The sequence below is a fragment of the Rhododendron vialii genome, chromosome 3a, assembly GCF_030253575.1.
Source record: "Rhododendron vialii isolate Sample 1 chromosome 3a, ASM3025357v1".
Classification (NCBI taxonomy): Eukaryota; Viridiplantae; Streptophyta; class Magnoliopsida; order Ericales; family Ericaceae; genus Rhododendron; species Rhododendron vialii.
Window position 1 is genome coordinate 8,702,299 of NC_080559.1, and position 17,425 is coordinate 8,719,723.

Here is a 17,425-nt window from a genome sequence, read left to right on the forward strand (position 1 = left end):
CAGTTCCAAGAGGGAGAAGTTGTGCCCGAAGTTCGTCGCCCGCTAGGCGCCATGTTACCCTTGGTAAATGCTATTGCTGACACGCTCGACCGTCGCATCCATGAATGTGATATTACCCTCGACGTTGTTTCTGTGGAATGGCCGTGTCCTGTCATTTCAGCCCCTGGGGATGACTGCTCAATCATGGTACTAGATGCGCTTCCGGCCGACCTCTGGGATGCGGAAGAAGCTGTTAAGACCTCACCGCCTGCTGATATTTGGGACGTCGATAACATTGTCGACCTAAACATGGGGAACGAAGTATGGACCGTCAATACTGCTCTTGTCGATGGAGGATTTTGGGACGTTCCGTTCATCACTAACCCGGGAGCACCCTTCGAAGAAGAGGCTGCACAGGATCCCGCCTTTTGGGAAGGTCTAGTGATGGAGGATTTGGAATGGGATACCGCTCCGGGGACAGATTCGACTGCAACGGTGGCATCAACGGACAAAGGGAAGCGCAAGCTGGAAGAAGTACCGGCCGATCTGTGGGATTCTATTGACTCATCATCTTGGTGGGACGTGGCCAATGTCACTAGGAGCGGCCGAGTGTTTCAGCCCTCCAACCTCCAGGCTGGAAGCTCGTCCAATCCGCCCGGTCAGAAAGCCACTGTTCCCGCTGCTCAGCGAACTGACCCGCTCTTTCCAAATGGGGCTCCAGAAGAAGACGCCATTTTGAAACAGCTCGAACGGATTCCTGCCGCCGTCTCTATCTGGGGTCTGATATCGTCATCAAAGGAGCATCGTGAGAAGCTGTCTTCCGCATTGGCCCGGCTCACTGTACCGATCGACATTACCCCCGAGGCCATGATTGCTCTCGTGCTGCCACTTCTCTCTAAACACTCCGTCACTTTCACTGAGAGGGATCTGCCTGTTGAAGGAACTGCTCACAACCGCCCGCTGCACATCACCATCAAGTGCCGGGGACATTGGGTGCCAACCGTGCTAATTGACAACGGCTCAGCTATCAACGTTTGCCCGATGAGGGTTGCCTACCATTTGGGATTCTCAAAGAGCGACCTAACGCCCTCCAATCTGGCTGTCAAGGCATATGACAGCACTCGCCGCATGGTGGAAGGAACTCTGATGCTGAAACTGGATGCTGAGGGTTTCGAAATGGATGTAGAGTTCCACGTGGTCGACGTCCCCGCCACTTTTAATCTGCTGCTGGGCAGGCCTTGGCTTCATAGGGCCGACATTATGGCTGTACCTTCAACCCTACACCAGAAAGTCATGCTGGGGCTGCCTACCGGAACCTTAACAATCTGCGCGGACTCTGGGATCCGCCCGCTCACGGATGACGGCACGCCTGTCTTGGGCATTATGCACGGGGAAGAAGACTCGGACTTCGGGGGTTTCTCTTTCGACACATCTGGCTCAGTCCTCGCCATTGCCATGGATGATGACTTCACCATAAGCTCAACTGTCCTCGAAATGATGAGGAAGATGTCATTCATGCCGGGCCTAGGACTCGGGGCCAACCAACAAGGGATCGCCGAGTTCCCTGTCTTTCCTTCCAACAACGGCCGCTTTGGTCTTGGTTACACTCCACCGGCCAAAGGCGCCGAAAAGAGGAAAGACACGGGAAAACCTCGAACCCTTTTTGGTAACCCCGACAGCTACTTTGTGCGAGAGGGAGGAGGTTCTGCTTATTCGGGACAGATAGAGCCGTTTTGGGATCCAGAGGCTTCCACTTGGCTGCCGGGATTTGAAATATTTGCTGCGGACACCTGGTCCGATGAAGAGACGGCCGAAGAAAAACTGGCCAAAAAGGAGTTCGAGAAGCAGCTGGGTCAGACCAAGGGAGAGTTTGACTGGCTGAAGGCTTTTGATCAAGGGGATCTGGAGATGCTGTTCTCCCAAGTAGGTTTGGTTGGCAAGGGCGAAGAAGCTGAAGTGCTGATGCTCGGGCCCGACTCCCCAGATACTCTCGAGGATCCTACCTCTCTCATTGTGAAGGCACAGGGAAGTCTCAATAATTGCATTTTCACTCCGCGTCTAACATGCATTGACGATGAGTCTGAGTCTGACACAGAGTCTGTCAAGTCTAAGTCTAGCTCAGAGTCGGAGCTTGTGCCTCTCGGCCCTCCACGTCGTAGCTTTTACTTCGAGTTCGAGTCTGTTGTACTTGGCAACCCCGTGGGGTTTTATGAAATGCATGATCCTACTTCTGACTACTTTGCTAGCTTCTATATAAACTGTGTCGACCCTGACGATGAAGAAACAGACTTCGACGGGGATATCCCGGCTGAGTTGCGTTCCCCCATCGAAAAGGAAGACGAAAGGCGTGCTCAGCCTCTAAAAGAAGAAGTAATTTTTGTAAATTTGAAAGACGAGGATGACCCCCGCATGATGCAAATCGGTGCAAATCTATCCCCGGAAAATCATGCCGGAACTATCGGGCTTCTTAAGGAATTTCCCGAGGTTTTCGCGTGGTCTCATAAGGATATGCCCGGCATCGATCCCGAGATAGTGCAGCATCGCATCCCGTTAGAGCCTGGGGCTGTCCCCGTCAAACAGAAGCTCCGCAGAATGAGGCCGGATTGGGTTCAGAAGATCAAGGAAGAGGTTACTAAACAGATTGATGCAGGGTTCATAAGGGTTGCAGAATACCCCAAATGGGTGGCCAACATTGTGCCCGTTCCTAAGAAGGATGGAAAGATCCGAGTCTGCGTCGACTTTCGGGACTTAAACAAGGCAAGCCCCAAAGACAGTTTTCCCTTGCCACACATTGACGTGCTTGTGGACAACACGGCGGGGCATGCCTTGCTCTCTTTTGTCGACGGATTCTCCGGATACAACCAGATCTCTGTGGCACCCGAGGACCAAGAGAAAACGACATTTGTCACGGAATGGGGGACTTACTGCTATGTAAAGATGCCGTTTGGGCTGAAGAACGCCGGGTGCACTTTCCAACGGGCTCAAACGACCTTGTTTCACGATTTTATCCACAAGACCGTCGAGATCTACGTCGATGACATGATTGTGAAGGCAAAAGAGGAAAAAGACTATCTCCCGACGCTCAGGCAATTTCTCGAAAGGCTCCGCAAGTACAATGTGCGCCTGAACCCACAAAAGTGCACGTTTGGGGTCACGTCTGGAAAAATGTTGGGGTTTCTGATCACCGCAAGGGGAATCGAAGTGGATCCTTCCAAAATCAAAGCAATCCTTGAGATGGAACCACCCAAGTCTGAAAAGGGTGTGCGAAGTTTTCTAGGGAAAGTCCAGTTCATCAGCCGTTTTATCTCCAAGCTAACTCTAACCTGCGGGCCGTTGTTCCATTTGCTCAAAAAGGGGGTCCCATTCGAATGGACGGAGAAATGCCAGACCGCTTTCGAGTCTATTCAGAGGTATTTGCAGAACCCACCGGTGCTGATGCCGCCAACGCCGGGTCGACCTTTGATTCTCTATCTGTCCGTTTCTTCAACAGCCATGGGGTGTCTGCTAGCACAGGAAGGAAGCAATGGGGTCGAGAAGGCTGTGTACTACCTGAGCAAGAAGATGGTCGGATCTGAGGAGCGTTATACCCCTCTGGAAAAGACGTGTTGGGCGCTAGTTTGGGCTACAAGAAAGCTTAGACACTACATGCTAGCCTATTCGGTGAGACTGATTTCTCGGATGGATCCTATCAAGTATCTGTTCGAGAAGCCGGCGCTCACCCATAAGCTAGCACGTTGGTTGCTTCTGCTGGCTGAGTTCGAACTCCAACATGTCACGAGGAAGTCTGTAAAGGGGCGCGCTGTGGCCGAATTTTTAGCTGATCACCCTATCGACGGCCCGGAAGACGTGGATTTCACATTCCCCGACGAAGAGGTTCTAACAGTGGTCGAAGAAGTATGGACGCTCTATTTTGATGGGGCTGCTAACCAAAGGGGATTCGGGATCGGAGTATTGTTGATCACGCCCGCCGGTGCACACATTCCTCTCGCCTTCAAACTGAATTTCGATGTCACCAACAATCAAGCCGAGTATGAGGCCTGCATCGTCGGAATGGAAGCTGCTATCGCTTTAGGGGTCGAGAAGTTGGAAGTAATTGGCGATTCGAACTTGGTGGTTTCCCAAGCCAATGGAGATTGGAAGGTTCGTGAGGAAAAGCTGAAGCCTTATCACCAAGATTTGGAAGAACTGATTCCTCGCTTCAATAAGGTGACTTTCACCCATGTCCCACGCTTGAAGAATCAGTTCGCCGATGCCTTGGCGACTTTGGCTTCAATGATCGAACTTCCAATAGGAGTTAAGCTGCGGCCAATCGTGATTGAACAGAGGGACTTGCCCGCTTACGAGTATATCAACGCCATTGACGATGTCGATGATGGCCTACCATGGTACTATGACATTTGGAACTTTGTGGAGCGTGGGGAGTTTCCTACTGAGGCCACGAAGAAGGACCGGATTGCCTTACAGAGGCTGGCTTCTCAGTACATCATCTGTGGGGGGAAGCTGTATCGAAGGTCGCACTGCGGGATGCACAAGCTCTGTGTCAACGGCGTCGAGGCAACAAGGATAATGGAAGAGGTTCACGAAGGAGTCTGCGGGCCTCACATGAGCGGCGTCATGCTCGCTAGGAAAATCCTCAGGCAGGGTTACTACTGGTCTACAATGGAGACGCAGTGCATCGACTACGTCCGACGCTGTTACAAGTGTCAAATCCACTCAAACTTGCAGCATGTCCCTCCGTCTAAGCTGTATGGCATGACTTCGCCGTGGCCGTTCTCTGTTTGGGGCATCGATGTTATCGGGATGATCAGACCGTCTGCTTCAAACGGCCATAAGTTTATACTAGTAGCGATAGACTATTTCACCAAATGGGTCGAGGCCGAATCCTACAAGACGCTGACAACGGTTCAAGTTGCTCAGTTCATTCGAAAGAACATCATTTACCGGTACGGAGTTCCTCAGGCATTTGTATCCGATAACGGGAGCCATTTCAAGGGGAGGGTTCTGGAGCTCTTCGAGGAATTTGGTATCGAGATCCATCATTCAACGACCTATCGCCCGCAAACAAATGGGGCGGTCGAAGCTGCAAACAAAAATGTCGAGATGATCATCAAGAAGACTGCCGAGTCTGCAAGGGATTGGCACGAGCAGCTGCCTCTCGCCCTCTGGGGATACCGGACATCTATTCGCACTTCAACGGGTGCAACTCCTTTCTCTTTAGTCTATGGGATGGAGGCGGTACTTCCCATCGAGCTCGAGGTACCATCGCTGAGAATCATGGTCGAAAGCGGTCTTGAGGAAACTGACTGGTTAAGCGGAAGGTTTATCGAGTTGATGTTGTTTGATGAGAGAAGACTCCGGGCCTTGTATCATGTTCAGGGGTATCAGCGTCGAATTGCCCGTGCATTCAACAAAAAGGTGAAGTCCAGGGGCTTGGTCGAAGGAGACATGGTCACAGAGGAGATCCGGGCTCCAGTGTTTGATCCTCGTGGGAAATTCAGGCCGAAGCGATCCGGGCCATTCATCATCAAGGCCATCCTATCCGGGGGTGCTGCTAAGCTCATCGACCTCGACGGCAATGAATTCAACGCCCTGGTCAACCTGGATCAGCTCAAGCGTTATTTTCCCTGAGAGATGCTCGTTGGGTCGAAAACCACAAGGGTGGGCGATTCCAAGCAAAAGTTAGAGCGGCCTGCTAGACCGAAAACCTGCAAAGGCGGCTCTAGGCAAAAATAAATGGGCAAAAAGTCGAAAGCTCGCTAGACCGAAAACCTGAAAAGGCGGTGCTAGGCAAAAGTTAGAGCGTAAAAGGAGAGGTAAAATACACGAGTGAACCTTATCCTGAACTACGTTCTGACCTGATTCCCTGAAAAGGGATACGTAGGCAATCTCACCTTGAGATTCGGTCACATTCCATCAAAATTTCGATCCAGGTTCGACATTTTTGGGTCAATAGCGCAATTCGAGGGGGTCAAGCGCAAGTCAAAGGCAGCACCGAAGCGAGTCAGAAAGGGGGAAACCTGTTGTCTTTCAACTTTATTGCAAATTACTATTTCTAATATATAAGCTGAGCACAAAAGCCTTAAAAAAAAAAAAAAAAAAAAACAGTTGAAGCATGAAAAAAAGACAGAACAAAATGCTTATGAAGCCTAACGGCTCGCAGTTTATTTTAAGCATAGCAGAGTGGCCCGGAGTCAGTCAATATTTTCTCTTTCATTCACATCTGCTCTCAGCCACTGTCTGTAGCGCCTCCTCAGCCCTGTTGAAAAATCTGGCATCTCAGCCTGAAGGGCTCTAAGGCCCCAGCGCCGTTGGTAACCGCCGAGTGTTTGAGCGTTGAAATTCGGGACACGGAAGTCCCCAATGCTGGTGCGGTGGTTCTCTTGAGAGGCGCCCAACTGTCGAAGAACACGGCCGGGAATGTAGAAAGTGAAACTCGATAGCCCAGCCATCACCATCCGGTCGAATCCGTCGGAAGAAATAGCCATATCCGGAAGGTCCAGCCAGGGGCACCTCCAAGCAATCTCATCAGGCTGCATTTGCTGCATGAACTCATACCAGCCTTCTATGTCCATGTCCGGATACCGCATCTCCCTTTGATGGATCCTCTTCGGAAAGAGATTCCAGCCCGCTACCGGAGGATGCAAGAGATTCAACTTGTCTGACAGCCACAACTGTATGAGAGGAAAAGACAAGTAAGAAGCCAGATAGAGCCTGAGCGAAAAGACAAGTAAGGAGCTAGGGAGCAGCCTAAGCCGAGTGTCGAGGTAAAAAGAGAACGTGTGAAAAGCCGGAAAAAGGTGAGCTGAGTGAGATTACCTGAAGCAAAAGCGGGCTGCCGCTGAAAACGGCGGACTGGCCCGTATACACCAAATCCAAACCCAAGAGAGTTTCGGCCAGGACCAGAGGGACCACGTTCCTTCGCGCCTCCATCTGTGCAGCAACGCTCACCAGTGAAGGGCTGACCCGCCCGTCGGCCGGCACAAGCAAGTAGGCGGCCAGCAAGCAGATCACCAAGGCAAAGCGGCGACGCGCCTGAGCATCATCACTAGCCAAATCGCCGTCCGGGCTGTACATTTCGATCAGCCGCATGATATTCAATTGGCCGCCCTCCAGGATGGTACTCGCCAAACCCCGAGAAATGTCGAGCGAGCTGGCCAGCAATTTGGGCATGCTCGCCTGGTAGGGCGGAACTACAAGCGTAGGGGACGAGAAGGTCCGAAGGTACGCCTGGAATTCTTCGACAGTCGGGCACATCTCGTCGTCGCCAAAGCGAAAGACATGGACATCTGGATCCCAGAATCTGAGAGCAGCCTGCAGGAGCGCTGGGCGGAGTGGCACATGTCGAAGAAAGCGGAACGAGGCGAGACCGTGGTATTGAAAGTTGAGCCAGTCAACGCTTAGAAATTGCGCCAACCAGGGCCTAAGTAAAGTCGGGAGGGGGTTGTCCATGGCAAATATTGAAGTATACTGGAGAAAAGGGGAAGCAAGGCACTCTGGGAAACTTTCGCAGGGCCTCTGCTTTATAGGCCTTTACCCTTTGAATTTCTTTCCACTTATGGGGGCATCCAAAGCCTCATGCTAGACTCCAAATCATGCTCCTGCAAAGGACACTGCCCCCTGAGACACCCAGAAACCGTGTGCAAACCGTGTGGGGGTGGAGACAAAGTGGCCCCCGAAAAAGGACAGTGGGTCAGTCAAGTGGATCTGGCACTCAAGAACCTGGCGTACGCCAGTTATTAACTGGCGTGTCCGTGTCCCCATATACTGGCGTACTGCGCTCAACTGATGGCGTACGCCAGTAGGTTTCCCCAGAAACCAGTTTGCAGCAGCTACTGCCTCCGTGTGGTCGTTTTCAATCCCGGGGCTGGCTTTGGCCATTTGTTGGTTCCTACAAGTCACAAATGACATTTAAGACTATGGCCAAGCATCGGATTCCAAAAGCCACGCCTGATAAAGATTTTGGACCCTCGGTGGCCCGTGTCAAGCCAAAATCAAGGATACGGATGGGCAAAACTCGTTTCCGGGGCTCTTTCCAAGTTTTGTCATACCACACAGGTTGCGTAGGACTTATATGACTGTGTGGGGGTGTCGGTTTCGGTCCGGGACCATATCGAGTCATTTTTGGCGTCTTATGCCCGTTTTTATGGCATTTTTAGCATTTTTTTTTTTGGTATTTCCCCATCACCAGGACATTTCTATCGGTATTCGATGGTTCGTACAAGTCATTTTGCATCTATGTCACCTTTCAAAAGGGTCAGTTTCCTTCCCCGGGATAAATGATGGAGTTTGGCCTACCGGCGCCCAAAACTCCCGTATCCCCCGCGTGTCTGGGATACGTGTCGTATCCTAGGACGTTTCCGTCCATCTTTTCTTCGAGCTAAGTCAATTATGTGCGTATGAAAGTGTCTGTTGTCGACTCAAAGTATTCATCAATGCATGTTAGATATTAGCGGATGTTTTGTCCTTTTCCTTTACCAAATCTCACCAGAGTGATGGGAAAGCGATAAAACAGAAAATGCATCTATTATATACTACTGTGTCGAAGCTAACGGTGGAAATGTATCAAGTATCAAACGGCACAACGGCTCGGGCAGAGCTAAATGTATCAGGGCACACTCGCCCGCAAAATCAAGAGGCACGCAGGCCCCATCCAAAATGTCGAGTATCAAAGTGTCTATCCAAAAATGGCAAGTACTGGCAAAATAGACTAAGGCTCGGTGATAGCCCTCAGTCATCAAAAAGGTCTTCCTCGTCGTCCTCGTCCTCGCTGTCCTCCACCTCCCTAGGGTCTATCCGGAACCTCGGATCGCTCGCTGAGTCGGAGCCGCTGCTGAGGGACGTCCCCTCTTCCTCTTCTTCCTCTGCCTCTTCTTCTCCTCTCCTTTTCTTCTGCGAGGGTCCCTCGGCAGGCTTCTTCTCTGCAGGCCTCTTCCTCAACTCCCGGCGGAACTGGAGCTCCTCGCTGGTCGGAGTGATTTGCACTCCCTGTTCCACCCTTGCCGCTGGCTGGGAGGAGCTCGAGGCTGCCTTCTTTGCTGGGGGAGGCCGCACGCTCTTTCTCCTAGGAGCCGCCCTAGCGTGTCCCTGCATAGTCATTCAATTCAGTTAACATACATTGTGCATATTGTATATATTGAAATGCTGAGTGCAGGAAATGTCAAAAGCAATCCCGATCAAAAGTAAAAGGAACAGTTATACCTGAGGCTGCTCAGCGGGAGCCGGAGCTGGAAGTGGGTACTGCAACTGCAAGGAGGCGCCGCCCGCTATCTTATGGAACTCCTTCTCCATGGCTTTTATCAGCCGAGCTGCCTCCCGCACCCATTCCATCGGGGCCTGCAATTCAATTATCGGGCAAAGTCCGAATCAAATGCCAAGTATACATGCTGAAAGTGAAGTACAGAAACTGCAAAAGGGATAAGGAATGCCTTACCGGTCCTACTATCTCTGCCGGGCTTGTCCTGGCAGGCTCGAACTGAACAATGGCCTCCTCTCCTTGGGCGTCCCGCACTGCTAGGGTCCAAGAAAGCCGAGGCAGCCCGGTCGCCGTGGCGTAGTCGCTCCTCTCTCTCGGGCGGGCTGCCCTGCTCTCCCGGCTCAGCCTCTCCTTGCCAGCCTCAAGCGCCTCGCTCTGCACGGCGACATGCTCCAGCACACCGAGCGGCCTCGCCAAGTGCTGCCTCCGGTAGACAGCATAGTCACGCTCAGGCCTCAGAAAAGCAGCCAGCCCGGTCGGAACGGTGAAGCGCCTCAGCTCAGCCAGGGTGTACTTGTCCGTATGGGAGGCGTGGCGAGGCAGTGGCCCGGGCACCTGAAAGTCAAGGGCACCTAGTGACTGCCGTGTCACCCGGTCACCCAGGTACCACCGCCACCCGAAGGCCGACTCCAACAGCACCCGGCTCGCAGTCACCACCCTGCTCTCTGCCAGGTACTCAGGCTCAGGCTCAGCGCCGCTCCAAGGATTCCAATCCACCTGCAAGGCATTGGTACAGTTAATAAAGCATCAGCGACAGCATTAAAGCAATTCTAAGGGCAGAATACCCAATTCAACATGTTGCAAACCTGAGTGCCCGACAGCTCGTCGAGGTAGGTCCGGAAAGCTAGGAGGCTCCCTCTCGACTTCTTCTTGCCACTGTACATCGGACCCCAGATCATGGCACGGGGAAGCATCCTCAGGTTCGGGCACTTGTTCTCCGGAGGGTACATTTTCAGCACCTCGTAGGCCCATAGCTGCAAATGATCAAACAATCAAAGCGTCAGAATACAGTTCATATGCAAATCAAAGTACAAAAGCAAAAAGCAGAAAAGCGGTAAGTAAACGATGGGCTTGGGTTCTTACCTCCCACACCCTCCAGTAGCCGGCAGCCGCTTTCTTTCCACGCGAAAAGGCCCCCATGAAACCATAGCAGGTACCCAGTGCTGCTCCTCCCCAGTCGAACCTCGAGGCCGTGCTCAAGTCATGGAGGGCCGGTAAGTAGGACAAGTGCACCTTGGACCGCTTGTTCGGGTACAAAGTAGCCCCAAACAAGTACAGCAAATAGGCCCTGGCCATCTGCTCCGCCTCCAACTCTGACTCCGGCTCCCTCCCGTGCAAGTACCGCTTGAATTGGTCGTAGTGGACAGTCTCCGCCTCACCTGCCGGCGCCTGCCCTAGAAACCACGCCAGAGCCTCAGAGTCCCTGTACATCTCCGAGTCGAACGGAATAGGCTCCCCTCCTACCCTCAGGCCGGTAAGCGCTGCGAAGTCTGACGGAGTCACCGTCATCTCTCCAATCGGCAAGTGGAAGGTGTTCGAAGAATCCCACCACCTTTCGGCCAGCGCCGTCAACAGAGCGTGGTCGCTTCTCACGGGCGTCAGTGTAAGGATGAAAGGCCGGAATCCTGCCGCATCAACCAAAGCCCTGACTCGCTCGGGCAAACTCCTGTACAGCTCGAGCGAACTCGCCGGACCGCCGTGGCCACGGGTGCTGGCTGCTCCCCTCTGCACAACAAAGACAGACAACAGAAAGAATTTCATCAGTAATGGCAATCCAAGCCGTTAGTCGAATTCAGAATCTCAAAAGGTAACTACTACAGTCGAAATGAGCATCATAAAGGTCGAGCAAAGCTACCGGGCACTCATACTATACCATTCAGTTATGTCATCAGTCGAGTCAATTCAAGGTGTTTTTCGGGCAATTTCCGAGCTACAGGGCCTCTTTTCTCTCAGGGCACATCTCTCAGTCGATTTCGCAGGTTTTCAGCTTATCCGTATGGTCGAATCAAATTACAGGGCACGCCATCCCGGCGTTCAACGTGTCACGGCAATTTACCTAGTCGAGTTCAAAGGACAGCCCTATCAAATCAAAGCCACTTAATGTCGATTCAAGTCTGGCACTAACCATTTTTGTCGAAGTCACGAGCATCCTACCAGTCGATTCAATTATTTCAAGTGTTCTATCATTCAAGTCAAGTTTCAAAGTCGAGGCATACTATTCAAGATTCCATTTTCGCAGTCAGGTTACAGTCAAGGTTCTAATCTACATGCATTATGGGCTAAGCTACTACAGTTCAAATGGCATATCATAAAAACGGTAAGGCATGAAATATTAAAGCAAGTTCAAAGGAATACCTGCGCCCAGTCCACTGACAAGTGCCTCTGGGGGTCCCTCAGTATCAGCTCGGCGTCGTAACTCTCCCTCAAAGGCGCGAGGCTCTCGACCCCGGACGGTATAAACAGGTGTGGCTCGGGCGGAGCATATGTAGCCGCGTCAAACTGACGGCGGGGCGCCAGCCGGGCGGACTCTGCAAGCGTCACCGCTCGCTCGAAGGACCACACCTCCCCCTGAGCCTCCTCTGCTGCCCCAGCCTCGCTCTCAAAGGCCTCCTCCTGGGCCCTGGCCCTCTCAGCCTCCTCTCTCAGGCGCTCCTCCTCCTGCGCCCGCTCAACCTGCCGGGCCCGGTCCTCCCGCGCAGCCAACACAGCGGCCACCACCCCCGGGTTCTCCCGGAGCAGCCGGCCGAGTTCCTCCTCGGACACGAACTCTGCAAAGTCCCCCCGAGTGATGGGGACGTGAACCGAGGAGCCCACCGCAGGCCGGAACGCCACCTCCTCTACGGGTACCTCTCCGGGTGCACCCTCCTCAACCACAGGAGCCTTGCCCCTTGCCGGATCCCTCGTTGGAGTCCCCGGTCGACCACCATCTCCACCATCATCACCAACATCACCACTGCCGCCGCCACCGGCACTGCCGGCCCCCGCCGAGCCAAGGCCCGTGATCACCACCCCTTCTACACCACCCCTGGCGTCCAAACGACGAACTCGTGGGCCCACTGACCCTGTAGCACTTGGCGTACGCCCCTCTGATCCTGGCGCACGCCGCCCTTCGCCACTGCCAGCCTCCACTGCATGGCCACCGCTGCCGTCGCCGCCGCCTGTACTGCCAGCTCCGGCGCTCGGCGACACCCTCACTGTCGTTTGATCGTCGATTTGTGGCCTCGGGGCCTCGATTTCACCCCTTGGTCGGTTTTCCTCTCCACCAACACCACCATTGCCGCCACCTTCGCCGGGTTCTGCCATGGATGAGTGTGGGTAAGTGGGTTTGCAAGAAGGATGAAAGATTGAGTAAGAGATTGGGAAGTTTTGAGAGACTTGGGGAGATTTCAGAACTTCAAAACCAAAGAAGTGCGGTTTCTGCACTGGTTCAGGAGCTTATACGTCGTATGGGACGTTTGGGCCGGGTCTGGGCTCGGATCTCCTTCAACCATGGCGTACGCCAGTACGAGTTTACCGTACGCCACTAGTTTGTGGGCCTCAGGCCCAATTCAGGGCCCATGCCAGATTTTTGCTCTCCGAGTGAAAGCCCGACTTATTCTGAGAAGTTGTGGACCCAGCCCCAAGCAGAGACTCATCCAATTTCAGTTCAACGACGATCTATCCGTCCAATTTCAATTCAACGACGATCTGCTCGTCCAATTTCAATTCAACGACGATCTATCCGTCCAAATTCAATTCAACGACGATCCGCTCGTCCAATTTCAGTTCAACGACGATCCGCTCGTCCAATTTCAATTCAACGACGATCTATCCGTCCAAATTCAATTCAACGACGATCCGCTCGTCCATTTTCAGTTCAACGACGATCTATCCGTCCAAATTCAATTCAACGACGATCCGCTCGTCCAATTTCAGTTCAACGACGATCTATCCGTCCAAATTCAATTCAACGACGATCTATCCGTCCAAATTCAATTCAACGACGATCTATCCGTCCAAATTCAATTCAACGACGATCCGCTCGTCCAATTTCAATTCAAACGACGATCCGCTCGTCCAGATTCAATTCAGCGACGATCCAATCGTCCAATTTCAAATCAACGACGATCTATCCGTCCAATCTCAAAATCTACAGGTTCTTCAAATTCCATGCATTCTGGATAGCCTCGAAGAGGGTGTCTAGAAAACCTTTGACGTTACTTGTCTCCAGTCAATGGCGCTTCAAGTGCCGTCAAAGGGGGGCTTCTGTAGACACCCCATTCTGGACTGTCCAGATAACGTTATTTGTCGATCTTTTACTTCCCCAATGATGATTATAGTCGAAAACAGATCAAGAACAAAGGTGCGTTTGAACCTTTGAGCGTCCCAAACCCCTTTCAAACCCATTTCCAGCCTTTCAAACCAGAGCCAAACGGCCCCAGCAAAACCCAACTGGCTTGCGCCAGTATATGGGTGACGTACGCCAGTAAGCTGCCACGTGTCAGTCATCGACCATGGGCCCAGCTTTCACTGGCGCACGCCAGTTATAAGTAGCGCACGCCAGTCAAACCCGGTCAAATCAACTTTATTCAGCCACTTGGGCGGGACTTTTGTGCCACCCTGACGTCGACTACAGTGTGCCTGATGGTTGCTTTCCGCAGGAGGCGTCCCCTCTCTCTCCTACACTCCCCATCACCTAGTCCCATGCATTTAATGCATGGAAGGCCCATTTTGCACCTAAGACCAGCCAAACAAAGCCTGGCCTTAACTGGTCTCAGTCCATTCCCCCCCTATAAATACCCCCCTTGCATTCATTTGCAAGGGGTTAGCAACATTAAGAAGTGCCATCTCTCCCTTTCTTCATTCTCCAAGACTTCTTATTCTTTCATCCATTGAAAGATAAGAGAAGGCCATACACTCCCATATCTCCTGCTGCAACCCAGTCACCATATAAGCCACCACCTTCAACCCTCAAGTTCAAAAACCACCACAAAACCACCATACTAAGAGGTATACCACCTTTGTGTTCTCTTCTGTTTTCATCTCCTGAGGGGGATCAGAAAGGTCCAGGCTAGTAGACAATACTAGTCCTGGCCTTAAACTGATAAAATACAGCAGTCGTTTAAAACAAAACATGGCGCACGCCAGTAATTATATGCCGTGCGCCAGTTATGGTGTTACGTGCAATACTGGCGTGGGGATCATGGATCGTCTCTTTTACTAAGTTTCATTCCTGTCAGTCACCTTAGCATGCTAAATAACCAGTTTACTGCTTTCCATATTTAGAACTGTTTAGCGGTTATATCCTATCTTTTTTTTTTCATTTCTGTCATAAAAGGCCTCTGGGATCCTTCTGGTCATATTCCAGAGCCCAGATGATGCAAAGCCAAACACTGGAATCGAGGGCTGAATGGCGTGCGGTAGTACCATACTGGCGTACGGCATTAAGTTTTTGGGTCCAGTGGCTGGCCCTTGCATCTGAGCGCAATCTAGGCCCATCTTTTGTCCCCACACTGTTTCGGGGTGTTCCGCTTTCTTTTATGGCCTAAAGCCACTCATTCTGTCTGTATTTGTGCATGTCCTGCTATATTAAACTGCGTGGTTTGCCCTGGGTGTGCGCTGGTCCTTTTCCAGAGCCCAGAGGGTTGCAAACAAAGACTGAGATATCCAACAAGTGGAGTACGCCAGTTTATATGTGGCGTGCGCAGGTTTTATCACCATGCAATGGCTCGACCAGTGCATGCTGGCAGAATCTGCTCACGTCACCTTGTGACAGCGTGCTGCAGTTTGCTCGGGATACTCAGTGCTTGTTCTCAATCTATATTTAAGCATCGCAATCAAACCATTCATATACATTTTGCTATAAATCACGACTTGTTACAGTATTTTAATCCCCATTAGCTGTTCCCCCGCCCTAACTGGCTAAAAAATGACTAAATGAGAGAAAAATGCAAACGCTTTATAAAAATGCCTGAGTAGAGACCGATCTCCGGATTGGGCGAGAGGGGTGCCATAAAACCCTTCCCCTTTCGTAACATGGCTCCCGAACCTCAGATATCGAAGGTGACGACGGACCAGTCTACAAGCCTTTTTCAAAATCAAACAAACGTGGCAAAACGTTTTCGAGTTCGGTTCCTTGGGTGCATTCACCGCTAAAACCCGAGTGGCGACTCTGAATCAAGGCATTTCGCCGCGTCTTTCCAAACAAAAAGGGCCGCACCCGATTTTACAAATGAAATTTCCGGGGGCGCGTGCCCACAATAGGAATCACAGGTGTCCTTTGGAAAGGAAAGTAGGGTCCTGTTTCAACTTCAGCCACCGAAATACATGTATATAAGTCATCTAGGAGTATAATTAAACTTTACATAAAGCAAAATAAGTTAGAAAAGAAAGAGATGCAAAAACAGTGGAAGGACTGTTAATAGTAAATAAAAAGAAAAAGAAAAAGAGAAGAAACAGCTAGAAGAGAGAAGGGGGAACGGTGAAGGAAAAGATAGAGAGTAGTTCGTGCACCCCTCCTCTGATTTAACTGACTTTCGATTCCTTCTGTGCGCCGCCGGAAATTAGTTGGTAATTAACCTCTCTCCCCGTCTCTCTCTCTCTTGTCCCTACGCGGACCACCGCACGCGGCGGCGACCATGGCTGGACCTTTCCATATTTTTCTTCTCCTTCCTTTCCTCGGCTAGAAAAATAACACAAAATACATGAGGTTTAGCGGCGGCAACGCCGCGGTTGTTTAGGTTGTGTGCCGTGTGTGCATGATGCACTCCGTTTTGTGTGAGTGTGATATATGTATTTAGATATTGGATGTTTAGGTACACATGTAGTCCTTAATCAAGCCTTGATTTGCTTAGGCTAAAATAATACAGATAGTCAGTTTGAGTTCTATTAAATTACTGGTAATGATAATATATGTGTACACGTTGGTAAATCGCCTAATCACTGAAATGAAGTTGAGTTAAATCATTTTTAGGTAGTTACCCAACTGTGTTGAATTTCAAAGTATCTGTACTTATGAAACGAGAGTTGGTACGTGTATTCATCAAAGCGTGTAACGACAACGAGAAAGGCCAGCTCACAAACGAGAAAGCCTAAAGTAACTAGTTAAATTTCGGATATAGGAATCTTAGCTAACATCAGAACATTACGTGTTTAGGTGCAAGTACTGTGAAGGGAGGTGACGCGTGTAAAGTGGCCACTACTTCTTTTTGGTGAGTTGTGCATACCTTAGTTACATTTCTTTTCTAAATTTTTGGAATAAAATGTCATTGCTTGAATATGCAAAAAAAAATGTGAGATTTGAGCTTCTTTCTTGGTTTAATTACTGTTGTTAAATAGAAATACTTGCGATGGCTTGTTTATAAATCTTATGTGTTACGGTTAAAGACTAGACCATGGCAATATGTTTTGGAAACTAGAATTGTTACTAGTACATGCTTGTGATAATATGATTCGTTCGAACGATGTCCCAGCGTTAGGGGACGGGTAAAGATACTAGTGGCATGAAGTAATAAGGTAGGAGATGCAGCCAGGCATCGCCGGGTAATGATATCTTACCACTCTTCAATGGGGTCGCTCCCCAACCAACTGGCAAAAATACTGTTGAATGATATTATCACTCAAAAGTGCAAAAGTTGAAAGAGAAATGAAATGAAAAGGGGCCATCTTTTGGACCAAAGAAATGAGCTGTCGGACAAAATTGCATGTATTGGATGGTCAACGAAATATTTGAATTGTTGCTTTGAACTGTTTTATAATGTGGGGTATTTCCATGGTCAAACTTATAATTTTGGTATACGTATCTCACCCGAGCTTCGGCTTATGAAAACATTTTCCAATTTTTCAGGTTAAGGTAGATAGCAAGTTGTGGGCCGAATGAGGTGCTAGAATAACCGTGGGGAATCATGTGTAATCTAAAGGTTTGTAATTCTTATACTTGTACACTTAGAAACTCTGGGATTATGTTATTTATTCTATGCTTCCGCATACTTTGCTTATATGGTTTAAATTGACAATGATAAGTGAGAAATCCCTAAACTAGAATATGTGCAGGCCTTTGGCGGCTTAACACCCGCTTGGCCAGTCACGACTTCCAAGATAGGTTTTGGGTCGTGACAGGACCACTCTCCCTCTCCCTAGTTAGAGTTGTCAAGATATGGTGCCCCTAAAAGCATGAAAACTGTGATAGTATCAAATTGAGGGTTAGTTGCTTTC

At 50.6% G+C, this 17,425-nt stretch overlaps 1 protein-coding gene across 1 annotated transcript; it reads right to left on the bottom strand.

Moving 5' to 3' along the window:
* Positions 1–771: 771 nt before the first annotated feature.
* LOC131321095 (uncharacterized) lies at positions 772–12,535 on the bottom strand. Its single transcript, XM_058352106.1, has 8 exons — positions 11,588–12,535; positions 10,316–10,957; positions 10,039–10,206; positions 9,410–9,949; positions 9,178–9,312; positions 8,980–9,063; positions 6,880–7,155; positions 772–939 (listed from the first exon to the last, which is right to left on the bottom strand). Exons 1-8 carry the CDS (start codon positions 12,533–12,535, stop codon positions 772–774), a joined length of 2,961 nt encoding a protein of 986 aa, XP_058208089.1.
* Between the last annotated feature and the right edge of the window lie 4,890 nt (positions 12,536–17,425).

What these genes read in the sequence shown, in the direction of transcription:
- LOC131321095 (XM_058352106.1), bottom strand. Translation starts at nt 12,535, where the DNA reads ATGGCAGAACCCGGCGAAGGTGGCGGCAATGGTGGTGTTGGTGGAGAG. An exon ending in CTCCCGCTGAGCAGCCTCAG is followed by an intron (nt 9,064 to 9,177) that starts GTATAACTGTTC and finishes ATGACTATGCAG; the next exon opens with GGACACGCTAGGGCGGCTCC. An exon ending in CGAGCTCCTCCCAGCCAGCG is followed by an intron (nt 7,156 to 8,979) that starts GCAAGGGTGGAA and finishes CCGCCCTACCAG; the next exon opens with GCGAGCATGCCCAAATTGCT.